The sequence below is a fragment of the Oxyura jamaicensis genome, chromosome 3 (assembly GCF_011077185.1).
Source record: "Oxyura jamaicensis isolate SHBP4307 breed ruddy duck chromosome 3, BPBGC_Ojam_1.0, whole genome shotgun sequence".
Classification (NCBI taxonomy): domain Eukaryota; kingdom Metazoa; phylum Chordata; class Aves; order Anseriformes; family Anatidae; genus Oxyura; species Oxyura jamaicensis.
The window spans coordinates 42928928-42945996 of NC_048895.1; the positions used below are offsets into that span (position 1 = coordinate 42928928).

General features: G+C 42.1%; 1 protein-coding gene and 1 long non-coding RNA gene across 5 annotated transcripts in view; both read left to right on the forward strand.

Moving 5' to 3' along the window:
* Positions 1-17069, forward strand: part of TRIM67 (tripartite motif containing 67) — a 36921-nt gene that overhangs the window by 8446 nt on the left and 11406 nt on the right. Inside the window, exons 3-8 of one of the 4 annotated variants that reach the window (XM_035320040.1) lie at positions 1520-1642; positions 2928-3038; positions 5070-5229; positions 11215-11372; positions 14349-14487; positions 15983-16286. In XM_035320040.1, coding sequence (XP_035175931.1) covers positions 1520-1642; positions 2928-3038; positions 5070-5229; positions 11215-11372; positions 14349-14487; positions 15983-16286 — 995 coding nt within the window. The remainder of the gene's footprint in view (positions 1-1519; positions 1643-2927; positions 3039-5069; positions 5230-11214; positions 11373-14348; positions 14488-15982; positions 16287-17069) is intronic. The other 3 variants (XM_035320042.1, XM_035320041.1, XM_035320043.1) reach the window with 3 other exon arrangements.
* On the forward strand, positions 8386-9932 carry LOC118163456. Its single transcript, XR_004749064.1, has 2 exons — positions 8386-8552; positions 8915-9932. It is a non-coding gene; the product is annotated as an uncharacterized LOC118163456 (long non-coding RNA).

Below are 17069 nucleotides of genomic sequence, written 5' to 3' on the forward strand. Positions count from 1 at the left end.
CCTTGCTCCTCCTTGTTGTGGTCATTATCCGATTTTCACATTTTCCCATCTGCTGTAACAATTTCATCCTTTCTCACTTGGAAGAGGCATGTCGCCAAACACCCTCTTTGATGTGTGAACAGAAAATGAAGAGAGGAAACAAAGCACCACAGCCATTTACAGAGTCAGGCTCTGTACACAGAACAGTGTGTCAAGAGGAGCTTGACAGAAAGAAGCTTAAGAGTGAGTCAGGTGTGATAAAAGCTGAGGAGGGAGAGATACAAACAGGAGGAGTCTAGAACAAACCTGTGAACAGTAACAGAGCTGTGTGGTGTCTCTCCCTGCTCCCCTCTCGTTGGCAGTGGCTATGACAATGAAGAGTGAGCCTGCTTCCTTCAGCCAGAGGAAGGGATGCAGGTGTTGTACTGCAGGGAAAGGAATGCAGTGCTGAAAGATTTGGTCTCAAAAGAATGAAGACAAAACAAATGAACAGAAAAGAAGAAAACGGAATAAATGAAAGAGATGAGAGAAAGTAAGGCGTTAGGGTTGTGTGATGGCTTTCCATAGGGATGCTTCTCCTTAAGAACATGTTTAAAATCATCTCACTCTTTTTTTTTTTTTTTTCTTCTTCTCTCTCTCTTTTTACTGATTTGGGGAAGTGGGAAAAAAACTGATAGGACAGCTGAGCATCTCCTGGAAAGAGGAGCTTGAAAGCTTTCTCCTTCTAGCCTCACTGGCAGATGAAGCAAGGGAAAGCCTCCCTTTGGCTGTTACAGCACCAACTCTACAACCAGGGGAAGCCATCCCCTGGAAGAGGGTCAGCACAAGACACATTTGTACCATTCACCCAGATTTCTACAGCTGCAGTGGGTGTTGATGGTAGCAGGGTTTGTGCCCTGTTTATTGTATAGGAGTTTATGCAAGGCTGGGTGATACCCAGGCCTTGTTCAAGGCTCAGCAGGAGTACACACTGTGCACCTCACGTGCTGGTGCCTGCCCAGCAGAGAGTTTTACCACAGCAGCAATAAGAGACTGCCAAATGCTAGCTATTTTTGAAAAAGTACTAGAGGCAATGCACAACATTTCAGGAATAATATTTGTACTTGATTAATTTCTCGGTAATCAGCCTATGGACTGCATCCTGGCCCATAATTCTCTTCTAGTTGTCATAGTGTAGAGCTAGTGATTTCAAGGGAGCTACACTGCAATAATTATACAGTGGGACAGAACCCTCTTACGTATGTATATGCATTGTGCATGGTAGGTTTAGATTTTATATTATGCTGTACTACATCTGCTCTCTGAAATGTGCCAGTAAATTAAGGTTTTCATATAAGCTCACTCTGCGGCATAGCATCTCACTGTTTCATTTTATGGCATGTGGATATTAATGGTACAGCAATAATGAAATCAGAAAGGCAATAGGAATGCCAAAGCCTTGAAAAGAAATCTTCTCTGAATGGAAAAACAGGTAAGAATGAACAATCGTGTAAGCTATAAAATGTTTTATTTGATTAATATGTTTCTCAACTTCCTCTAGGAGAATGGGTTGGATTACGAAGCCTGTCTTGTTGCTCAGTGTGATGCCTTGGTCGATGCGTTAACACGACAAAAGGCCAAACTGCTCACAAAAGTTACCAAAGAACGTGAGCACAAACTAAAAGTGAGTGTAACTTATCAGCTGTGAATATTCATCCGAGCGTGGCTGTTGATACCTTGTGTTACTGAGCATTTTGTTGAGTTCTGAACCCTTTACACAGTGAAAATGCCTAACAGCCCAATCCTGAAGTCCTTCAGCAGGTTCCAGCTTAGCAGTTTAATGGAAAAGTGCTTATACACTTAAAATTAGGCCTGTACTTCAGCAGTTTCTTGAGTGAGGCCATCATTCTATGTATCTGATGTTTTGGGGCTCACTTTTGGGAGCTGCTTGCTAGTGTAACCTCTGTGTGATTGGGATTGTGGGTCCTTCCAAATGCAATAAACCCCTTCTGCCCAAGTAAATCTTTGAGGATTTTGGTTTCTCTTTAAGTCTCTGAAATTCAGGCAGAATTTCACCAGATAGTTATGTGCTACTCAAAAGATAGTAAAGAAATGCTGTAAAGGGAAGAAAATAAAGCTGTGGCTGGTTAAACAAAGTGGCAGTCAGAAAATAGGCGAATTTATTGGAAAGGGGAACTACATAAATTATTTTAAGATATTACAATGCTGGAAACATTAATAGCATCTAAGACAGAAGGAAAAATCAAAGTGAAAAATATAAAGTGAATAAAATCTACCTGAAGTAAGCATTCAAAAATCCCCATGCTTATCAAGAACCAACATTTAGGACATGCTTTTAACGGCATAGTTTATCCTGCTTTTTATTCCTGTTAGCCTGAGGTAACAGTGGAGTTCTGTGACTGAACACGATGCTATTAGGCCTAATTTACAGCAGAATCTAGTCCAAAATCTGGAAAAAATTAGAGGCATTCTTAATCCTAGCAATGCATCTTTAAGCAGAACAGGATCAATAGGGAATTGTGAAGATAATGGTAGAGTATAATCTGCAAGAAGCTACCCCTGCAGTTATCCTCTGTAATATTTGCTTTTTAAGTCAAAGGTTTTCGAAAGCTCAATTCTTAGTGAAAGCACAATTGTAAATGTGAATACTGGAAATGCAAAAACATGTTCTGTGCTCTTTCTGCCCCAAGGAAACCTGAGCTTTGAGCAATTAATCTGCTCTGAAAATTGAGATTCCCTGTGCACAACGTTTTGCCAAACTAATTATCGGTATTTACAATACAGAGCAAGTGAGTGTAGCTGATGGAGATGTGGCAATGGCCATATGGCAGCTAAATTAAGCATAGCTTTAACACACTCGTCTGTTTGTTGCCTCTTCTGAAATAATTTTATACATTTAAATGTAAGCTGAGGCAATTGTCAGAACTGTACTGATGCTTGTTTTCCAGGTTGTTTGGGACCAGATAAATCACTGTACGCTGAAGCTACGTCAGTCAACAGGGCTTATGGAGTACTGCCTAGAAGTTATCAAAGAAAACGATCCCTCTGGGTTTTTACAGGTATTTTTCTTTCCAGTGTTCTGGGAAAAAATATATAAATTGATATGTAAATCTAAAAATGGACTGCTTTGCTAATTAGCACCTTCCACCTCCAAGACAAGTTCATTTTAATTCCTGTTGATAATGCCTAAAAGGCCAGTTGCAAATATTATTTCTTAGGTGCAAGCTTTCTTTTATTTTTCTGTACAATTTTAATATCACTAAATCTGATTCCATCTTCTCCACAACAGACAACTCACTGGAGGTACGTGCTAAGGTTCGAAGAGTTTTTAAATGTATAGAAGGCCCCTTAGAGTCTGCCTCAGTAACTATTGAGTGAGATTTTATGGCTAGATCTCATGTAAGACTAAGTGTCCCTTCTTTAACGTTTGACTTCCTCTGGCTCAGTTCCAGGGGCTGTGCAGCCCAGGTCCCAGGGAGGAAGCAGGAATCTTTCATGGTTACCATTGCCAAGATGAGGGAGGAGATTGGGCAAATCATGAAAGGGTCAATTGATGAGAAAAAAACGTAACAGTTTTGCTATCCAGTTAATTACTTGGCCTAATTAATCACATTAACTGTTTTCCTTCATTCTTATTTTGCTGTATTAGCTTTATTGCCTTATTAATTGCCTAAGAAGAAAGGCATATCAAACAAAATGGTTTGTATGTGGCTGTCAGCTGAACAGGGCATGCTGCACACATGAATGCATGAATGTCAGAGGGCTGTCACAGTATCCCTAAAAACAGGATGAAAATTAGCCAACGTAAACCTATTAGCACTCCAGATTGATTGTTACTGTCACGTCTGGTCTCAAACAAGAGCTAGGAATGTGTGGTGTATATTAATCTCTAAGACTACACAGCATTTTAGCAGGCTGTCAGTTGGATACTACAGAATGAATGCAACCTTTAGGTCTTACACACATGCTTAGATATATGCCTTTTCTTTTTGTTTCAGCTTATTTTTCCTATAACCTTTGTGACTTCATTCTTTGCGCTCGCCTTTTACGTAAAACAATACTTTTGTTTTTACATTTTCCTGGTTTATTTAACAATGATTTCCAGGTAACCAGCAAACACTGAAGCACTGCATTACTTAAAGCAACTACTCCTGCAGCCAGGATATTGAAACGCAGCCAAGGGATCCAGCACCCCTGTAAGTGACTCCAAGGTTATAGGAAGGCTGTAAGATGCTTCTCTTAAGGCACAGAGTGGTTAGGAGCTGTTGGTGCAGGAGTCCAGACAGAAGTGTCTTACAGTAACAGCAGTGAGGAAGAATATCTGAATTCCTGCAATACAGAAAAAATACCTCTGACCTATCCAGAAGAAAATTCTGCTCTCTGAGATTTGCAGGAATCTCACTGGGAAGGATTCCAGGTATCCAAGTGGTGTTGCTGAACTCAAGGACAGTTGAGTTCATTGATTTCCTCAGAGCCAAGATTTTGCTTACAAAGGCGGCCATTGGGATCATCTTAGTGTGACTTTTGGCCTAATTGTCTGTGGGCTGAGCTAGAGCAAAGATTTAAAAATGGAATTCTGTTTTGATGTATTGATAGCAAGTCCATCATATTCTAAGGAAATCTGTCTGACAACTTCCCTACCATGAGAAATACACACATTCTTTTCCTTTTGATTTTTTTATTCCTTTAAGCTGAATCATTTGTGCTAAATGGAGAGACTCTGACATGTAAGCCTCTGTTTGTACAACTGCTGTATAAACAGGAGAGCAAAACGACACTGTGCACATCAGAGAACAGAGTTCACAAGTGCATGAGGCATTCAGAGACATGATATATAACAATCTTAATGGTCTTTACGAATGCAGTTTTTACTTTCCTACTCTAAGATGAGATTGTTTTTGAAAGGAGGAGACCAAAGGATACCACATAAATGGCACTCACCCCAGAATTACTGGATCCCATCTCAACTCTCATGCTGTCATATTCCTGGTTTCCTTGTGCTGTATCTCTCAGCCATTCTGTCACTTCTGATGTCTTCCAATGTGCTGCTTCATATGCAGTTTCATCATAAGCCTGATGCTGTCTTTCAGATTTCAGATGCTTTAATCAAACGTGTTCAGGTATCCCAGGAACAGTGGGTCAAAGGAGCCTTGGAGCCAAAAGTGTCTGCTGAGTTTGACCTGACACTGGATAGTGAACCTTTACTGGAGGCGATTCACCATCTGGATTTTATTCAGATGAAATGTAGGGGTGAGCTTTTGTGATTTTGTTTTTCTGTTTTTCATGCATGTGTTGAAATTGCACTGGGAAGAGGGGGGACACAGAGGGAGGAAAGAGGAATGACTTGAAATTGCTGAATATTTTTAAAAAGTTTTCAAACAAATTAAGATTTACTGTGTGTTTCTGAGAAGGGTGTGCTCACCTCACATGCAGTGACCTGGACAGGCTCAGACAGTGATACCATCTGCTGTTGCATATTTGAAAAGATGAATTCTTCAGAGTAGGACTGTCTGTTAGCTTTGGTGATTCAAAAGACTTAGCTACATGAAACGTTATGCCATTTTATAGCATTCCTAGATTTAACACAGTTAATCAAAATACCAGTTACCTCTATCTTGTCAGGAACAGCTGAAGTAGTAAATAAATACTCCCCCCCACACACATATGCTTCATAGGGAGAGAATCCCTTTGGCTTATATCTGGAATGTGCTGCTAACAGTGCTCAGGTTTTAAAATAAAATAAAATTGGGAGGTGGGGAATTACAGGCAGAAACTAGTTCAGTGACTGTACTGTTCCTTGATTCCAGTTGTCAGAATGATCCGGGGGGGCACAAATAAATGGAAGAGGAGGTTAAGGAAATTATTTAAAAGCAGAAGCTGATAAACAGTTGTTGTCATTAGCAAAAATATACTAACAAACATGCACTTGTAAGGCACTTGGTGTATGCAGAGCACACAACTGCATCAGGATTAAATAGAAAGATACACAGGCTGGCTAGATGTTAAGCCCATGGAGGTTTCTGGGAATCAGGCCATCTTCAGCTCTCAGTGGTGAATCAAGCCTTAGTTATACAAGTGGGCAACAGGCTAGAGGCTGTCAGAAGTTCACAAATAAGTTAAGGATGATCACATAGTGATGTTGAATGTGATTAAAAAAAATAAAATCCAAATAACCATGAAGATTTTAGTTTAGTTTATCTGTTCTCTCTGGGCTTAATTCTGAACCTAAGAGACCCAAGATGGAGTGGATCATTTGGCAGATGTGGAGAAAGAATGGGTAAACAGTTAAAGGCCAAAGCCTGCTCACCAGGAATGGCTTACATCTTGACAGGAACAGGCTGTGTTAAAGAAGTTACTAAAAAAACATCTGCAAACTGCTCCTCTGAAATGCTTACAGCCTGCAAAGCAGTCAAGAGAGAAAGAGTATTGCTGATAAAGCTTCTCCAAATATTCTCTCATTTATCTGTTTAAACCAGTTTATATTTAATGCTGGCCATATTTATTATTAAATATATTTAACACTAATCTTCCACCAATCTCCATCCCTAACATTTAAAGAATTTAGTTAAACTATCCACTTAGATTGCTCATTAACCACAGGTCACCTGAGGTGAGAGCAGCTTAGGTCTTTGGCTTTTGGATGTTCATCTGGCTTTAAGTGTGAGGACTTAAAGACTAATTGAGCCAGATTCACTGGAGCTTTATGAGAGATAGTGCTGTCAGTTGACAAACCCATTTAAAGTACTATCACTGTTAAGCTCTGGCACTGAGCTAGACACAGCCTGAGATGCAGAGCACAGGGCAGGACTGCTTCTACTTAAGCCTGTGGAGAGCTTACAGACTACCTTGAGCACTGCTCCCCAGTGGCACCCTGATAGTTAGTCCTTGGGAAGAGCTTTTCCTTGGGCTGTCTTGGCTTTGACCAGGGAGTACCTGCTGCAAATCTTGTCAGGTTGGTCAGTACAGATGGCTGGTGCGTGTTGAGACCTGGCCTGGCTGTAGAAACGGTGCAAACGGGTGGAAATGCCATTTATCCTGGTCACCATTACTGCAGATGCATAAGGGACTGCATTATTCCTCCTTGGCACCATAGTGTGCCCAAGCAACTCATGCCACCAACTGGTCCTGAGCCAACATTTGTTGGTATTGAGGATAGTTTAGTATATGCAGATATGTTTATATTTTTCAGTTTATGACTGCAAATCTATTTGTATTTGAACTGCTCACTGTCTGACATGTTGGCATTTTTGTTTCTGAAATTTGCCTCTATGGACATCATTGAGGACATATTTACCTCTATGCACATCAGTCAGCTTTGTATTATCTTCTCACGTGTAGTGGTCTTGCACCTCAAAATACAGGTAGTACAGAGTAAACAACCCAGTGTTTCAGTAGTGAGCACCCAGACCCATGAGGTTTATCACTTTGCTGACTGAGAGAGGGAGCTGTTGTTGGTTCTGTTTTGCTATTTGTAGCAAAATCGCCCTCAGGATTTGTATACTTCTGAGTCGCCAATTCCACACACAAAAAATGTCTCTTCACATCTGCTCCTCTTTCTTGAATCTTACCTGCCCCAGCACACCGAGTCATCAATCTTTGCCAAATGCTTGGTGTTGAGGGGAGTGTTACTAACTCACTGTATGGATCGATCTGACAACAGTAGATGCACTAAAGACATCAGAGACCATCTGTAAAGGGATTTTTGGGGAGCCTCAGAGAACAGGGCCATTGTAGCTTTTCCAGCTGTGTGCTGTTTCTTCGCAAATACATTGCGATGTAAGGTCTGTAATATTGTTATCGATGCTTAATGCATGACTGACTTTCTACATTTTTTTTTCAAACCCTGGCCTCATTCAACCTCAGTGAGCTTGCATGGGTCATTTAGAGTGAAAGCTTGCTTGTAAGTAAACATTGATTCACTGTGTTAGACAAAGAAGAATGAAAATGAGAACAAATCACATTAGATTTGCTCTGATGACTTGTTCATGTACCTTACTGGTGGATTCTGTTTAAGCCTATATCTAAAGCCAATCTCAGTGAATAAAGATCAGGGAGTGTTGTTTTCTTTTCTTTTTACAGAAAGAAAAAGCAATTCAGTACCAAATTAAATGTGCAGGGAGCAGAAATGTGATAGATGCAGAAGTGATGCTTAAGCAGTCATATTGACCGAAGCGTCTCACTGATTCTTGTTTGGTAAGAGTCCCACAGCCCCCTGTCTAGCTGACCGGCTGAGATACATGCACAGCTCTAGTATTTGCTGGTATGCTGAGCTTTCCCAAATCTCCTTCCTCTGTGTTTTCTTCTCTTTATTGCTTTTTCTGAGTGCCCTGGCATGAAATTTCTGTCCTCTTCAATGACTGGCTCATTGTGGACAATGCATTTTCTCATTCTCTGCATTTCTCAAGCCATGGACACAGGCAAAAAATGTGTTAGAGGTTTGCTTAGTTCAAACAGCTGGAATTGCCATGCAATCTTGGTTTGTTGTAAAATGTAGACCAGGTACAGAACAGGAAAGAATATAGCTACCTGCCAATTTTCTGTACCACGTCTGAACAGTCACTTATATACTCCTTGTCAGAAGTGACTCCCCTCTTCTACATGCCAGTCCCCCAGACACATCTCCTGCAGCGAAGTTGCTTCTTCTCAGCCAAGAGATACACAGCCCTGATAATGAAACAAGAACTGTTTCATAGTAGGCTTTATTCCTGGGTCAGTCTGTTCTGCATCATGAATGCAGGTCTTTGCCTGTGGCCTTTGCTTCTCTCTTGATAACACCATTTGTAGTTCTCTTGCTACAGCAGTGACTCAAGGATGCAGTTTTGGAGGATGTTAAAGGTTTCATACTTCTGAGGGTCCCATTCTCCCACTGCATTCACTCATTTAAAAATTAATCTGAGAAGGTAGAGGGCACCCATGTACAACTTGCTTTGTCAAGATGACAAATAACAAGCAAAATCTTAGAACAGCCTTACTCTACCCTAAGAGAATGTCAACTTTGAGATGCATTGAGTAATGTGTTTTTGAAACTGCTGCGTTGATGTTAGACATCAGTATCACATTTCTTAGCTAAGCATGACCTGCATGTAGCACTTCTGCAATAGCAGGACATTCAAACTCATTAATAGGTCTTGCTGTGCCAATGCAGTATCATTTTTCCCTTTATATTTTCCTTCTTCTCCTTCAAAAACTCTCTAGAGGACTTTTAAGTTGAACACAAAGTGGGACAGCAATGTTATTTAACATCTGAAGCTTTTTTTTTCCTGATAGCCTATATTTGTCCTTTTTTAGTGCTGTCCCATGGCTCTTCACTTTGAAGTGCATCCCTGTGTCCCAGTTACTCACCTCCCTCCCTACTTTCCTATGACTTTTACTGCAAGAGTTCACCCTCTTTCCTCCCAAAGGGAGTCCGAGGTCAAGATAAATCTCTGACCATCTCTGTCCAGCTGCTCCAGGAGGGAAACAGGAGGGCAAGTGCAGCAAGTGTGATCCAGCAAAGCTGGACACCTGCCGGGGGGGGGGGGGGGGTTTCTTATCCTGTCCTGGACCACAGTGCGGCTGTGCAGCACAGGGATTTGGGCTGTTTTTTGAGGAGTGTGGGAGTGGTGCCTATTTTGCACTTTGTAAGCTTTGTGAATGAGGTTTTCATGTAGTTTTGCCAGAGGGAGTCTCAGAAGCAGGCGGGACAGAGCAATTGCATCCTGAGAGAGCTAGCAGGCTGGCCAAAGTGGTGGGATTGGGAGTGGCTGGTACAGCCCTGTCTTCTCCCAGGTTCATCAGTCACTGAAAATAAACATGCTAACAAACATAAACAAAACCCTAAACTAAAAATGGTTTGTTTAAATTCTCTTTACCTCTGAATTCCTTGCTGTCAGTTTTTTGGCTCCTGTAATGCCACATTTCTGTTACATTTCCAGACAGTGCCTTCTAGAGAAAAATCTGAACTTTTTGTGTGGGGAAAAAACAAGTAGGTCTTTATTTATGACACCCTCTGAATCAGCCTTAAATATCAAGGAAAAGCAACCAGGGTTTCTATTTAGTTTTGTTTTCAGAAAATCCTTCAAGAGCTGGTTTATTAAGCTCCTTTGTTACAGACCACACTCATTCTGCAGGGCTACTTACCACCTGGGTTCGTCACAGTGATGGTGATGCCAGCAGGAAGCCAGGGCAGCGCTTGCATTGTTCATCACAAGTGGGATGTTGACTTCTGTGTCACTTCCAATGTGGGGATGAAGCCTTAGCCTCCTGGCATGGCAGGGGACATTTTCCTCCTATTTTCCCACAGACTGCTTGTTGCAGGAAACATGAGCAGTCCTTTTTATGCTGAGAGGTTAAATAGGACGAAAGGAACAGCTCAAGGGCTTAGCTCTCTCACAGGCAGAAGGAGGAAAATAAACTAGAGGCTCAAAGTGGAGTACATAAAAGAAGAGCTAATTGACATTGTTAAGAGCTCAGTCAATGAATGCTCGGAGCACTCAGCTCCCTGCAAGACGCCATGGAGCTCTGCAGAAATGATCCTAACGCTGAAATTAAGCCTTGGGCAGAACACGAGGCAGGGCCCGTGCGTCACGTATATCCCACTCATCCTGTGTAATTTCAGTCGTGCACAAGACACGTGCCAGATCTCTCCAGGAGACTGAAATTTCACTTAATTTCCAGCAAAGGGTGAACAGTGAGAGTTTAGGTGTGCATGGTAGAGAAGGTGTGGTGGAGGCGTCTTCCACAGAGGCATGGCTGAATGTTGTACTCTGTTTACTTTTATTTTTTAAGATGATGCTCTGGTCAACAGGCTCTTTTTTTTTTTTTTTTTTTTTTTTTCCTGGGCAAGTCAGTAAAAAAGTGTGTCTGTAGATAACTTCACAGCTCTAATTTCCAAAAGGACAGAGCCACAAGCAGTCTCCTGTGACGCAGAAGCTCCTTTTGTTACCTGAGCTGAGGGATTTAGATAAACATTGCAATTGGAACAATTTCCATATATGTTTTAATTTACGTATTTCATCCAAATGGTTTGTCTAGCCAAGTAAAAGCGCATTTCATAATATCATTTCTACTGGCTTTTGTTTCAAGGGCCATCTTTGGGGGTTGGACTGGATGATCTTTAAAGGTCCCTTCCAACCCACACCCTTCTGGTCCCCCACTACCATTCACTCCCCACAAGGGGAGGGAAGCAAGCGGTTGTGGTCCTGCTCCCAGCACAGACTGAGGGGGTAGGGCAGAGCTACACTAATCTGTACTCAGTTCCTGTTACAGTGCCACCCGTCCCATTACTGCAGCTGGAGAAGTGTTGCACCAGAAACAACAGTGTGACATTGGCCTGGAGGATGCCACCTTTGAGCCACAACCCGGTGGAGGGTTATATCTTGGAACTTGATGATGGAGATGGTGGCCAATTCCGAGTGAGAATTTCATTCAGCATTTATTTGTGTTTCTTTGTATATAAATTTACTCAGGATATGAATTTGTGTCTGTCTGAGGGTGGGGAGAGGGAGTAGGGAAGGCATGGTTTGTCAAAGCATCCCTGGCTTTCATTGTGTGGATGTAGAAAGCTCTGGATATGGTTTCTGCTCCTTAGAAGGAGCCCCAGTGTGGGTAGGAATTTGGCTGAAGCTCTGTCTGGGCAGCTGGCAGAGGCCTTGCTGAGGTGAAAGGTGGAATTTCAAGTCACTAGTGTATCTATTGTGTGTCCTCCCTGGAGAACACCCCCACAGAAAATCCCATGCCAGCCTACAGGGGCTGGAAGTGCTTCGTGCCATGGAGCAAGGATTTCTCTGAAGCCCCTACTCTTGCCTGTCCGTATTGTCTCCCCTTTCAATAGATGAAATTCTTGGTCCAGAAATGCATTATTTTTTTTTTCCTAGTGTTCAGATTTAAAATAGGATCCTGCATAAAAATACAGGATTTCTAATATTTTTCTCTGAGAGTGGATGGTATGAGGGTGAGGGAAGTGTTCCTCAGATACACTGAGGTGGCCTTGCTAAGTAAGGGAGGACATCCCAAGTGCCATCCTCACAGACCTCCAGGGTGGTTCCACAACTGCTTGCTCATGCCTGTGGATACAGGATGCTTCCATACTCTTGGCACCTCCCTCCACATCCGAGTAAATAAACCACAGAAATAATTGTATCAACTTTCTGCCAGCCATGTCATGCTGGCAGCAGTGGTCTGCCTACCAGGGACAGGATTGCTGCTACTGTTGATGCTTCTGTTACTTCAGGACCAGGCTAGGGTCATGCATTCTCCAGGGGCTAGTGCCTTGAAATGATTACCACAGAGCACATCTGCTGTCTTCACAAGTAGGAAGTTGTGCCTAAAACATGCGATCAGACTTCTTTGGGAGCTGTAAGCTGGCTTCCCTACAGAAACCTGAAAGTTAATGAAGCTGAAAATGGCCTGAAGCTGGCCCACCTAAGGAACTGCCTCCCTGTACCAAACTACTACATCCACAGCCAGCAAAGCCGCCTGGTTTGGCTGCCCCTCATTAAAAGAAACAGCAGTGTTGGTAGGGTGTTGTGGAGAGGGCACTGTGTTTCTGGAACTTCTCCTCAATTCCTTGGTCCAAATACCGTTTGTAAAAAGGTACCTTTGAGAACGACTGGCTGGAAGCTGCTGACATAGTTAACGTTAGTAGGTGAGAGTGGTATCAGTGTGTGATGAATGAAGTGTGGGGGATGAGGTGTGACACATTCCAGTGTCTTGGATAAACCATTTCAAGTGTTATTTACATCTGAATAAATAGTTGTGAATAGACAAGATTTCAGGGTGTGCATATCCAGGGTGAGAATGAGCCTTGGTCCATTTGCCTCTGGGGTTTTATAACTGGCAAAGGCTTTAGGACTGCCTGTGCTGCCATGTCAGGATTTTGGATTGAAAGGATACAATACAATCTCAATCCTTAAAGCTCAAGGGTCACAGATTCTAAGTGAAACACTTCGTTTGCTGGGCTAGGAACATCCTCAGTTTTACCCACAAAAGGATAAAATGCAGGCTCCTCAGAAATGCCATTTCGATAAGAGTTTGTTGACCATTTTTGTGAAGGATTATACATATGAGAGCAGTGATACTGACTGCACTTCATCAATTCTTGCTGAGTAGACTAAGAATGTTTCTTGTTTCCCTTTGTAGGGGAGAGCATCAGTCTCAATAAACACAAGCAGTGATAAGACTATGGTAAAACAACTGTAAAAATATATGGATTAGAAAATGTGAGAGTTGTTCTACAAATACAATGTTTTGCACAGGCAGCATATTTTGTAATACAGAGATAAACTGTTCTGTTAAAACTCTCTTTCCATGAAAGTTCAGAGGCTAGCTCAGGACTCGAGATTTTGTTACTGTGGCAGCCACCACTGTAAGCAAGGTGGACAAACACATGCCCTGCTGCGTACTTAAGTAATCCCTTTCTTATTGATCACATACTCCATTAACTTCAGGTTCCTATCAAAGAGCTTTAATCATCAGGACTACTTCTAGGTGTATACTTAAGTGTCTTAACTGAACTGGGGGCTGAGTGCTCTGCTTACTCACAGCCTTAAGCTGTTTACAGCCTTTGCTACCACAGATCTGTGGATTTCACAGAATAAGAGAAATCAGAGGTGAGGAAGCTTGGGAACTGTGGCTTTCAGCCTGCTGCCAAAACAGGATTATTTCCTTTTCTACTATTTTATATTGCTGTATTCAGTTTTCCAATAAACATGAGGTTTCTAGGCTTCTTTCAGTTCATCACAAACTATCATCTGTTAATTATTTTGCCTAGCTTTTCCTCCTTCTGAAATATTTTACCTTATGCAAGTGGTTGCTCTTTAATAAATCTTTGCAGACTTTTATTATGCCTCTGCTGTCTAGTTGCTGTTTCATCAGGTGATGCATGTGATCCTAATCTTCAGGAGGCTGGATTCTTCTGTCTCTGTCTTAGCGGGTTTCAAAATTATGTATTAATGCAGGCATGAGACAACCTTTCCAACAGAATTAAACTGGGCTTACTTGTTTTTTATTCCTCCTTTTCCCCCTTTTTACGGTCCTATATAAATATAAGAATGGCCATGGTGGTTGAGATTCTAGGACTACTGCCCAAAATAGTGTTTGGAATAGGTGTTTAGGAAAAGAGGATAAAAAGTAAAATCTTTTTGTGTTCCCTTTACTGCTGTACATTCCCAGCTTTACCTTCACCTTAGTGTCTCCAGTGCTGACCTTACTTGATGTCTCCACTTCTGTAGCTATCCATGCTGTAACAGCCTAAACTCTGCATTGACTAAAGCCACAAGAATCTGTTTACTTGTGATTTCTTTTTAGAAGTCTTAATGTGATCATGAGGCACAGAGAAACAGTTAAACTATGTCCCTCTTTCTCTCTCTTTTTGTTTTTGGTGTGTTTAGGAAGTATATGTTGGCAAGGAGACTCTATGCACTATCGATGGCCTTCATTTCAACAGCACCTATAATGCAAGAGTTAAAGCTTTTAACTCATCAGGAGTTGGTCCTTACAGCAAGACAGTTATTTTACAGACATCAGACGGTGAGTTTGTTTTTTGACAGTTTCTAACCTAAAAGCTGCAGCCCTCAGTGTCAGGACACTTGCATCCCCTTATATTCACTGATACATGTGGCACTTGCTGGCATGGAGATTTTGGATCATCTCAGTGGGGAGGCCAGGGACAGAGCTGCCCTCCAGGCGTGCACATCCAGGTCAGGGCTGAAGAAGGCAAGTCAGTAACACAGGGCTGTGCCCCTGCCGTCCCCTCTGCATGTGAACTAAATGACTGCACAGCATTTGCATCAAGCTGCACGTACCTTTCTGTGTGCATGCTTTTCCAGTGCTGATTGAAGCTAATCCACGTACAGGTGACCGATACTGCTGAGTGTATGTGCAGAAGGCAGTGCCAAAAACCACATACAGCTGTAGGTGTATTCTGGTGGCTGCTGCAGCGCGCTTGGGCTGAAAACAGCCTGCTGTTTTGGGGGGGACAACCCAGCCCTAACTTCACTAATGATAAAGTAGCCCATTTCTTTATACTTCTGGGGGATTTTTCATTGTCAGTAACACTTCAGGTTTCAAATCTGTAGTTCTGTTTGGTTATAGAAGTTTGGTGTCTAACTAGGGTCTTTATTTGTTTTAGCATACAGAAGCAGTTATGCAACACACTGGATATTTGTATGCCATGCTGTTTCCACTTCTCCATTTATCTTTAGAATTTGTGTTTTTCCTCACTAGTGCTTCAATTTCAGAGCAAGGTTTGATAAGACAGAGATGGGAATTTGTGCTTGTTCCTCTGTAATTACACTTGACATCCATAGAGACATTACAAGAAGTTCATCTTCAGTAATGATATTGTAATGAATTGAGAAGTGTGTGCTGTCCTCACTTCAACTTTTATGCTGTGTTGCCAAAATAGGCCAGTATAAATTATTAATACTTTAAGAGCTTTTTCTCTGTGGTTTTTTTTTTTTTTTTTTTTTTTTCCCTCCTTTGATAAACTGGTGAAATCAGTCCTAACCAGCATGGACACAGAGGAACTCCGTTTCTCTTAGAGGCAATCCTGAACCAATTCACATTTGTGAGCATTTTCCACATTATGAAGCCTTTGCCTCCTCAATGACTTTCATGTTCTCATACGAGAACAGCAGGTCACTGCCCTTAGAAGCCTCCATTCAGAGACACAGATGACATAAGGCGCATGAGTAATTATCACTTCCACAGCACCTTTAAGCCACCTGAACTGAAAAATGCCTTTCAGGTATTCCTGGGTTATGCAGATTGCATGAAGCACTCTTTTCTTTCTCACTCAGTCACTAGTAGTCACTCTGAGCTGGGTCTCAGTACAAGGCAATCCTGTGTAACTTCCCAGGCTAACGAGGAAAGATCATCCTTGTTACAGGAGAGTGCGGTGGGGTCTTTAGGACTTTAGGTCTTTAGGAAGGCCGAACCTCACTCTCCTAGTGGAAGTAGGGCAGCTGATGGGTGGGTACAGCCAATTCTGTCATAAACCTGCATCTCCTTTTCCCCCGCACAGTGGCGTGGTTCACCTTCGACCCCTCCTCAGCTCACAGGGACATAGTGCTGTCAAACGACAACCAGACCGCCACCTGCAGCAGTTACGATGACCGGGTTGTTCTTGGCACAGCCGCCTTCTCCAAGGGTGTGCATTACTGGGAACTGCACGTGGACCGGTATGACAACCATCCCGATCCTGCCTTTGGCATCGCCAGGATTAACGTCGTCAAGGACATGATGTTAGGCAAGGATGACAAGGCTTGGGCCATGTATGTTGACAACAACCGCAGCTGGTTCATGCACTGCAATTCTCACACCAACCGGTAAGCACCATCTGCACAGTTTTCTCCTTATCAGTTGTTTTTTCTCCTTGTCATCAGAGGAAGAGATGTCAACAAGCCATAGTCCATCTCCCTGCCAAATAGTTATTTTATTCCTCACAGAAGTCTGCCTCACCTGTTCTTAAAAGTCATCAGTGACAGAGATGGCATCTTGTCCCCTTGCAGTTTGTCCCCCTGTGTTGGTGTACTTTATCCTTTCTGTTAGCAGGTTTTTCCTGAGATCTAGCCTAAATTTCCCCTGCTGCGATTAAACCCATGATTGCATGTCCCACCCAAAACGTCAGTGGACAGGAGTGCCACACAGTCTAAATCCCTTGTATATTTGGAAAACACTGTATTTGTACACCTACTCTACCATGATGGGAGACTGATGTACAAAGTCTGGCTGAGGATATTTAGCAGGTCTGCAGCAGAGTGGGAATCAATTTTGATTTAGTTTTCTACTGACTGTCTCAGCAGATTTTCTATACTTACTAGCTCAGATGTTGTTTCAGTTATATCAAATGATTAAAAGAAAGGTTTTCAGTCATTTTTAAAGCACTAAAAATGCTTGTATTATCTCCTTAGAGGGAAGTTTCTGCCAACATTCATGGCATCCTAAAGCTGATAATGTCTCCCATTGAGTAGTCATTCAAACTCTTTTAAAACATACTTGTATTTTGAGTACAGATACTGCAATTGATGGTAACTTTTGTTTGAAGCAGTTTGATTTTTTAGTTCATTTCAGACAGGTGGAAGAACCTTGTAGCTGGACCCAAAGCTATC